This window comes from Labrus mixtus, unplaced genomic scaffold (genome assembly GCF_963584025.1).
Source record: "Labrus mixtus unplaced genomic scaffold, fLabMix1.1 SCAFFOLD_277, whole genome shotgun sequence".
Lineage (NCBI taxonomy): Eukaryota > Metazoa > Chordata > Actinopteri > Labriformes > Labridae > Labrus > Labrus mixtus.
Window position 1 is genome coordinate 5,001 of NW_026870103.1, and position 9,360 is coordinate 14,360.

The window sequence follows — 9,360 nt, forward strand, 5'->3', positions numbered from 1 at the left end:
TCACATGATCACACAAACCCTGTGTGTATTCGTGTGTGTGCGCGTCTGTGTGTTTTTGTCAACCTGTAGTGAAGAGAACAACTCCACACGCACACAGGAGCACACAGGTTTTCCGGTTTCCATAGCGATGTCCAAGCATCAATGCTTCGATGTCACTGCTGGGCTCCGCCTCCATTTCCTCCTCGGCCTCTGGTGTCACAAACCTCAGCTCCACCCTCGGAGCTCCTGCCGCCTCCTCATCATCGGCCACGCCCACTGAGCGCTGGAGTGACACAGAGGTTGACTGGAGAGAGAGAGAGAGAGAGAAAGAGAGAGAGAGAGAGAGAGAGAGAAAGAGAGAGAGAGGTGTAACCATGGCAATAAAGGGGGAAGTCTGAATGCTGTTCACCTATCACACCTGTCTCAGACGAGTCCTGATGGTATCCATGACGACCTGCAGAGGAGACAGACAGTTAGAGAAATTAAACCAGGACTGAGCCATCATAGACTGTACATAAGATGTGGGCGGAGCCACTACACTATTTCTCAAGCTCCACCCTCTTATCCCAAAAAATAAAAGTTAAAGAGCTCCTCAGCTTCAGACGTCGCCCCATCACTCCTCAAATTTCTGCATTAAAATCAAAACTGTGACGAGCTATAGACGCCAAACACAAACTATGTTCTGCTGCTGTCTTTTGAGGTCTACCCAGAGAGAAACACGTTCATACACAAACAGAGATGCTCACTGGAACACTGGCGCCCTCGTGTGGCCAAAATGGTATATCACACCTGAGGGCCAGGTGAGGTTAAACTACACAGATTTAGAATGACAGTAGATAAGTAAATGATAAGTAGATAGGCGGCCATACTAGGATGTACTGCAGATGACAAATGAAAGACTACATTCAGAAAATGTAAGGACAGATCATCAACGTAGAATTTAAATGATGATCCACAATGTGAATCACCCAAGAAGACAATAAATAAAACCATGACGTTTTCCTTCTAGTGGCTATTATCAAGGATGAACAGCTTGATGGCAGAGTGTCTGAAGGCCTTACCAACTCATTTGAGTCAGAAAGCAGCGACACTCCTACCAAGCTGCTGGAAAGTTCAAACTTCTAATGTCACTATTAGTAGTGTTATTATCCAACACTCCTCGTTAGGAGGTCTGCACCTCAGAAAAACATCTGAGGATACAGAGAACAAAACAAAATGATCCTTTACTCACCTTTTCAGCAAATTAAAAGTAACAATGCATCATTAGTGAGGATGTGCGGTCGACGTGATGTTCACGTTTTGTTGAAAATGTGAATGTTTTCCTTCCCTCTCATACAGTCACAGATGAACCTTCACAGCCCGATCACACACTGACATCAGTGACGTCTCTGATAAACACAACCCTCTGAGCTCACTGTGATTGGTTCCTCACAGGGGTCAGAGGTCAGTGTTTGTTTGAGCTGCTTAACTTTATTAACAGAGAGTAAACACACACACACACACACACACACACACACACACACACACACACACACCAGGTTCATGACCCTCACAACTTCTGTTCCTCAGATGTTCTGTCTGAAATATGTCAGAACATCAGAGTGAAACAACAACAACAATGAATAATGTACATGGACAGCTATGTCAGTAATAATGTTAAAGTAGGCTATGTGTAGAATTAGCAGTAACAGCTAAGTATGATAATAGACCGATCAGTCTAATATTAATGTACATAATGAATAATAATAGAATTAATATACAGCAACTGTAATGATGAAACGACTGATTATCTTAGAGGTTGAAGCACTTGAAGGAATCTTGGTGTTCATGGGTTACTTTTCCTTTTCTACATTGTAATTTATTATGTTCATCTTTTAACTAAAAGAATACAAATAAACAGAGACTTAAAGAAAAACAAGTGTGAGGAACTCGTGGGAAAACCAGTGTTTAATCTCTTAAACCGGATACATCAAGTGAAGAGTTTGAGAAAATAAGGAGATATGATTCGTCCACTTATTGCTTCCATAAGATAAACAATCTAACGGGTTATTACTAGTATACTACCTGATTATTAACACCTGAAGAAAACGTCCACACATGGTTTCTGAAGGTTTACTGTGGTTGGAAAAGTTTCTCTCAGTACAAATATATAAATGTAACAATCACACATTTAAACCCTCCAATCCCCTGATTATATCTGATAGAACAGCAGAATGATTGATCCTGTAAAATATTGATTGATCAAGTAAAGCATCACACTAGAATGAAGCACAGTCCACATCCAGAGACCAGACTAAACCTGACCCAGGAACAGTCCAGGATCAGGGTTCACACCAGCCCAGCATCAGACAATCGTGTTTAGTCGGTACGTCAGGTGGAAAGCACAGGAAGCTGCTTGTTCCTCCATCTGATGCTGGACCACCAGGACCCGGATCAGTTACTGGGCACCAGAATCCTTCCTGCATTAAAGAGAAGAAAAAACGAGATCAACGACTGATACAGAAACATCGTTAGAACTGGTCTGAACTGGTCTGTAATGGTTCAGACTGGGTGCACCACGGCTGTCATGATACCAGAATTATAAACTGTGATATGATGTTTGTACATGTTTGTTACCACGGCAACACAAATAGAAGTCCTAGACACCAGTATTTGCTCATTTATTGTTTTTAATGACCGTAGAGCTGAGTCAGCGTTTTCTCACTCTCTTTCTTTCCTTTCCACCTTCACCTCTCCCACACAAGTGTTCCTGTAACGTACTCAGAGACCACTCCACTACCAAATGGAGGTAAGCTGGTCCACTGCTCTCCTTTTTTCACCTTGTAATACCATGAGCCGACACACGGTGAGCACGCCACCTCAGATTGTAACATTTACAACACGTGGGAGTCAAAAGTATCAAACGTTTTGACAACCACAGAAAGTGCTGGTCTGAACTGGTTTAGACTGGTCTGAACTGGTTTAGACTGGTCTGAACTGGTCTGAACTGGTTTAGACTGGTCTGAACTGGTCTGAACTGGTTTAGACTGGTCTGAACTGGTCTTAACTGGTCTGACTGGTTTAGACTGGTCTGAACTGGTCTGAACTAGTTTAGACTGGTCTGAACTGGTTTAGACTGGTCTGAACTGGTCTGAACTGGTCTGAACTGGTCTACCTCGGGTCTTGCTCTTGTAGTAGATGAATCCAGCCAGAGATAAGATCAGACCCAGGATCAGTCCAGACGCTCCGATGGCGATCTTGTTTCTCTCAGACTCTGGCATGGACGGGTCTGAGGAAGACAGACAGACAGGTGAGCAGACAGACAGGTGAAAAGGTGAGCAGACAGACAAGTGAGCAGACAGACAGGTGACAAGGTGAACAGACAGACAGGTGAGCAGACAGACAGGTGAAAAGGTGAGCAGACAGACAAGTGAGCAGACAGATAGGTGAAAATGTGAGCAGACAGACAGGTGAAAAGGTGAGCAGACAGACAGGTGAAAGGTGAGCAGACAGACAGGTGAGCAGACAGACAGGTGAGCAGGCAGACAGGTGAAAAGGTGAGCAGACAGACAGGTGAGCAGGCAGACAGGTGAAAAGGTGAGCAGACAGACAGGTGAGCAGACAGACAGGTGAAAAGGTGAGCAGACAGACAGGTGAGCAGACAGACAGGTATTTACCCCAGACATTAACCAGAGGTTCATCCAGGCTGACGTGATCCACCACACAGGAGATCTTCTCTCCAGACCTGAAAAACCACAGAAACAGAGGATCAGTCACACTCAACACCTGGACCTGGACCTAAACCTGGACCTGGACCTGGACCTGGACCTGGACCTGGACCCACCTGGGTGTGTACTCCAGGTGTGAGTGGATCTGGTAGTACCAGTCTCCGTCAGCCAGCTCATCAGTGGAAGTGACATCAGTGGTGACTTCCTTTCCGTCTCTGTGCCAGCTCACTTTGATCATTTTGGGGTAGAAGTCGTAGACGCTGCACACCAACATGGCGGGGTGTCCACCAGTAGGGGGCGTCTCAGAGTGCAGCTTGGCGTACGGCTTGGCTGCAGCACACACAGTTTGATTATTGAATGTATTGTTTCAGTAGACGGACAGAGTATCAGTGCTCTTTTTCTGGTTTCAGTGTGAACATCATCAAGTACGAAGAGTTTGAATCAGTGAAACACAGTTTGATGAGTTATATTCATTTAGTTTCACTGAAGGCTTTGAATCCTCTCAGATGACAGAAATAGAGATGTTAATGATTAACGTTTATCGATTAATCGCCGTTAAGAATTGAACTGATAAATGTATCAACTGACAGTTTTACATGTAATACCATTTTGTACCAAAAGAGGGCGCCTGTCACTTTGTGCAACTCAGAAAAGCTAAAGTAAGAAGTGTTACTGAGGAGAGTGAGGCTAAAATGAAGAGGTCAGCAGAGAGACAGAGTTTTGTGTTTTCTGCAGCTGGACTTGTTGAGAATAGACTGAACACTCGACTGAGCCCTGATCACGTAGATGTGCTCATCTTTCTAAATAAAAACACTAAGCTGTACATATATGATGGTGAGTAGAGTATTTTATGTGCTCACAATAACTCACTCCTGAACGTGTAGAAATGTTCATCTGCAGACAAAGCAGAAGAGTTAAGTGTATTGTGAAGAGGCTCAGATGCTTTTATTTCACTTTCATTCAGAACTTTCTGTTGATTTTAAAAAGGACTTTCATTCAGTCAGCCTTGTTAGAAACGGTGGTATAGCGCCCGATTGGCGTTGATCTGTTAGCAGAGGCGTTAAGTAAGGAAAGTCACACGTTTAAGAGAGCCTCGTTGTTTTATTAGTTCAAACTGTTTTTATGAATGAATGTTTCAAGTAACTATCGTGCTGCTATAACGGTTTCAATTAAACATAAACTGAGAACAGGACGTGCGGCTCATTAATTATTAATTATTAATCAATAATTGATTGTTAATGTTTTCAACTATCGTGAAGAAAAATGACTTTAAGTACATGTGAATGTTGTTAACTGCAGTAACAGAGTTTGACCAGCAGGCTGTGACACAGAGCTGTGTGTGAGGACTTTAACAGATCAAGAGTTTCAGTTTGAGATTTCTCTGATATAAACTGATCATCAGTGTGAGACGACTTTAAAGTGTTTTTATTGAACATTAATGAAACAGGAAATTATAAAAGAGTGAAAATGAAATCTAATGAAATGTAATCAGTCAGAGTCCATTTGTTTATGGATTCATTATTTAATAAAACCATGATGATGTGATGCTGTGTGAGGAGACAGGAACTCAAACTCACCTGATTTAGACAGAGAAGCTTTGTACCAGTTTCCTATGTTGTGTTGGCAGTATCTCTCCTTCTGAGCTCTCACACTGTTCAGCTCTGAAGGGTCGTTGTTCCAAGCCTCTGCCTGCTTCACACCAAAAGCTGTGTATCCAACATACAACCCCACACTGCTGCTGAACCTGGCATACTCCAGTTTGTTGTAGTAGAAAGAGAGGATGTACTCGATGTTGTTCAGATCAGTCGAGTTAAACACACAACGGTCTACCTGAAACTGCATAGATCCATCTGAAAATGAAAAACAAAACCAGAGTCACTTTTAGTGTGTAACACTGTGTGTATATTAATCAGTAAGATGTGTATATATTAATCAGTAAGATGTGTGTATTAATCAGTAAGATGTGTATATATTAATCAGTAAGATGTGTATATATTAATCAGTAAGATGTGTATATATTAATCAGTAAGATGTGTATATATTAATCAGTAAGATGTGTGTATTAATCAGTAAGATGTGTATATATTAATCAGTAAGATGTGTATATATTAATCAGTAAGATGTATATATTAATCAGTAAGATGTATATATTAATCAGTAAGATGTATATATATTAATCAGTAAGATGTGTATATATTAATCAGTAAGATGTATATATTAATCAGTAAGATGTATATATTAATCAGTAAGATGTATATATTAATCAGTAAGATGTGTATATATTAATCAGTAAGATGTGTATATTAATCAGTAAGATGTATATATATTAATCAGTAAGATGTGTATATATTAATCAGTAAGATGTATATATATTAATCAGTAAGATGTATATATTAATCAGTAAGATGTATATATTAATCAGTAAGATGTGTATATATTAATCAGTAAGATGTATATATTAATCAGTAAGATGTATATATTAATCAGTAAGATGTATATATTAATCAGTAAGATGTGTATATTAATCAGTAAGATGTATATATTAATCAGTAAGATGTATATATTAATCAGTAAGATGTATATATTAATCAGTAAGATGTGTATATTAATCAGTAAGATGTATATATTAATCAGTAAGATGTATATATTAATCAGTAAGATGTATATATATTAATCAGTAAGATGTATATATATTAGTCAGTAAGATGTGTATATATTAATCAGTAAGATGTGTATATATTAATCAGTAAGATGTGTGTATATTAATCAGTAAGATGTGTATATTAATCAGTAAGATGTATATATTAATCAGTAAGATGTATATATTAATCAGTAAGATGTGTGTATATTAATCAGTAAGATGTGTATATTAATCAGTAAGATGTATATATATTAATCAGTAAGATGTGTATATTAATCAGTAAGATGTATATATTAATCAGTAAGATGTATATATTAATCAGTAAGATGTGTGTATATTAATCAGTAAGATGTGTATATTAATCAGTAAGATGTGTATATATTAATCAGTAAGATGTGTATATATTAATCAGTAAGATGTGTATATATTAATCAGTAAGATGTGTATATATTAATCAGTAAGATGTGTATATATTAATCAGTAAGATGTATATATTAATCAGTAAGATGTGTATATATTAATCAGTAAGATGTATATATTAATCAGTAAGATGTGTATATATTAATCAGTAAGATGTGTATATTAATCAGTAAGATGTGTATATATTAATCAGTAAGATGTGTATATTAATCAGTAAGATGTGTATATATTAATCAGTAAGATGTATATATTAATCAGTAAGATGTGTATATATTAATCAGTAAGATGTATATATTAATCAGTAAGATGTATATATTAATCAGTAAGATGTGTATATATTAATCAGTAAGATGTATATATTAATCAGTAAGATGTGTATATATTAATCAGTAAGATGTATGTATATTAATCAGTAAGATGTGTATATATTAATCAGTAAGATGTGTATATATTAATCAGTAAGATGTATATATTAATCAGTAAGATGTGTATATATTAATCAGTAAGATGTGTATATTAATCAGTAAGATGTGTATATATTAATCAGTAAGATGTGTATATTAATCAGTAAGATGTGTATATATTAATCAGTAAGATGTATATATTAATCAGTAAGATGTGTATATTAATCAGTAAGATGTATATATATTAATCAGTAAGATGTATATATATTAATCAGTAAGATGTATATATTAATCAGTAAGATGTGTATATATTAATCAGTAAGATGTGTATATTAATCAGTAAGATGTATATATATTAATCAGTAAGATGTATATATATTAATCAGTAAGATGTATATATTAATCAGTAAGATGTGTATATTAATCAGTAAGATGTGTATATATTAATCAGTAAGATGTGTATATTAATCAGTAAGATGTGTATATATTAATCAGTAAGATGTATATATTAATCAGTAAGATGTGTATATTAATCAGTAAGATGTATATATATTAATCAGTAAGATGTATATATATTAATCAGTAAGATGTGTATATTAATCAGTAAGATGTGTATATTAATCAGTAAGATGTATATATTAATCAGTAAGATGTATATATTAATCAGTAAGATGTATATATTAATCAGTAAGATGTGTATATATTAATCAGTAAGATGTGTATATATTAATCAGTAAGATGTGTGTATATTAATCAGTAAGATGTATATATTAATCAGTAAGATGTATATATTAATCAGTAAGATGTGTATATATTAATCAGTAAGATGTGTATATTAATCAGTAAGATGTATATATATTAATCAGTAAGATGTGTATATATTAATCAGTAAGATGTGTGTATATTAATCAGTAAGATGTGTATATTAATCAGTAAGATGTGTATATATTAATCAGTAAGATGTATATATATTAATCAGTAAGATGTGTATATATTAATCAGTAAGATGTATATATATTAATCAGTAAGATGTGTATATATTAATCAGTAAGATGTATATATTAATCAGTAAGATGTGTATATATTAATCAGTAAGATGTATATATTAATCAGTAAGATGTGTATATATTAATCAGTAAGATGTATATATTAATCAGTAAGATGTGTATATATTAATCAGTAAGATGTGTATATATTAATCAGTAAGATGTGTGTATATTAATCAGTAAGATGTATATATTAATCAGTAAGATGTATATATTAATCAGTAAGATGTGTATATATTAATCAGTAAGATGTGTATATTAATCAGTAAGATGTATATATATTAATCAGTAAGATGTGTATATATTAATCAGTAAGATGTGTGTATATTAATCAGTAAGATGTGTATATTAATCAGTAAGATGTGTATATATTAATCAGTAAGATGTATATATATTAATCAGTAAGATGTGTATATATTAATCAGTAAGATGTGTATATATTAATCAGTAAGATGTATATATATTAATCAGTAAGATGTATATATATTAATCAGTAAGATGTATATATTAATCAGTAAGATGTGTATATTAATCAGTAAGATGTGTATATATTAATCAGTAAGATGTGTATATTAATCAGTAAGATGTGTATATATTAATCAGTAAGATGTGTATATTAATCAGTAAGATGTATATATTAATCAGTAAGATGTGTATATATTAATCAGTAAGATGTGTATATTAATCAGTAAGATGTATATATTAATCAGTAAGATGTGTATATATTAATCAGTAAGATGTGTATATATTAATCAGTAAGATGTGTGTATATTAATCAGTAAGATGTATATATTAATCAGTAAGATGTATATATTAATCAGTAAGATGTGTATATTAATCAGTAAGATGTGTATATTAATCAGTAAGATGTATATATATTAATCAGTAAGATGTATATATATTAATCAGTAAGATGTATATATATTAATCAGTAAGATGTATATATTAATCAGTAAGATGTGTATATTAATCAGTAAGATGTATATATATTAATCAGTAAGATGTATATATATTAATCAGTAAGATGTATATATTAATCAGTAAGATGTGTATATATTAATCAGTAAGATGTATATATTAATCAGTAAGATGTATATATTAATCAGTAAGATGTGTATATATTAATCAGTAAGATGTGTATATATTAATCAGTAAGATGTGTA

At 34.2% G+C, this 9,360-nt stretch overlaps 2 protein-coding genes and 1 long non-coding RNA gene across 7 annotated transcripts in view; 1 reads left to right on the forward strand and 2 right to left on the reverse strand.

The window, feature by feature from the left end:
- LOC132961593 (transferrin receptor protein 2-like) overlaps nucleotides 1-1,266 on the reverse strand; it is a 2,479-nt gene extending 1,213 nt beyond the window's left edge. Inside the window, exons 1-3 of one of the 2 annotated variants that reach the window (XM_061033324.1) lie at nucleotides 1,211-1,266; nucleotides 398-433; nucleotides 64-283 (exon numbers count right to left, since the gene is read on the reverse strand). In XM_061033324.1, the coding sequence (XP_060889307.1) occupies nucleotides 64-283; nucleotides 398-427 (250 nt within the window). In that variant the 5' untranslated portion in view covers nucleotides 428-433; nucleotides 1,211-1,266. Of the gene's footprint in view, nucleotides 1-63; nucleotides 284-397; nucleotides 1,184-1,210 lie in introns of those variants that run through there. The other variant, XM_061033323.1, reaches the window with a different exon arrangement.
- Nucleotides 1,267-1,908: 642 nt separating this feature from the next.
- On the reverse strand, nucleotides 1,909-5,568 carry LOC132961591 (HLA class II histocompatibility antigen, DQ beta 1 chain-like). Its single transcript, XM_061033322.1, has 5 exons — nucleotides 5,264-5,568; nucleotides 3,803-4,016; nucleotides 3,636-3,703; nucleotides 3,134-3,247; nucleotides 1,909-2,438 (listed from the first exon to the last, which is right to left on the reverse strand). The coding sequence occupies exons 1-5, from the start codon at nucleotides 5,526-5,528 to the stop codon at nucleotides 2,413-2,415; spliced, it is 687 nt and encodes a 228-aa protein (XP_060889305.1). The 5' UTR covers nucleotides 5,529-5,568; the 3' UTR covers nucleotides 1,909-2,412.
- On the forward strand, nucleotides 3,154-3,629 carry LOC132961592 (uncharacterized). Of its 4 annotated transcripts, none has more exons than XR_009667944.1 (3): nucleotides 3,154-3,268; nucleotides 3,460-3,515; nucleotides 3,572-3,621. It is a non-coding gene; the product is annotated as an uncharacterized LOC132961592 (long non-coding RNA). The 4 variants fall into 4 exon arrangements; XR_009667945.1 differs by having other exon boundaries at nucleotides 3,194-3,324; nucleotides 3,357-3,515; nucleotides 3,572-3,629; XR_009667946.1 differs by lacking the exon at nucleotides 3,154-3,268 and adding an exon at nucleotides 3,278-3,364 and having other exon boundaries at nucleotides 3,437-3,515; nucleotides 3,572-3,629.
- Nucleotides 5,569-9,360: the final 3,792 nt, after the last annotated feature.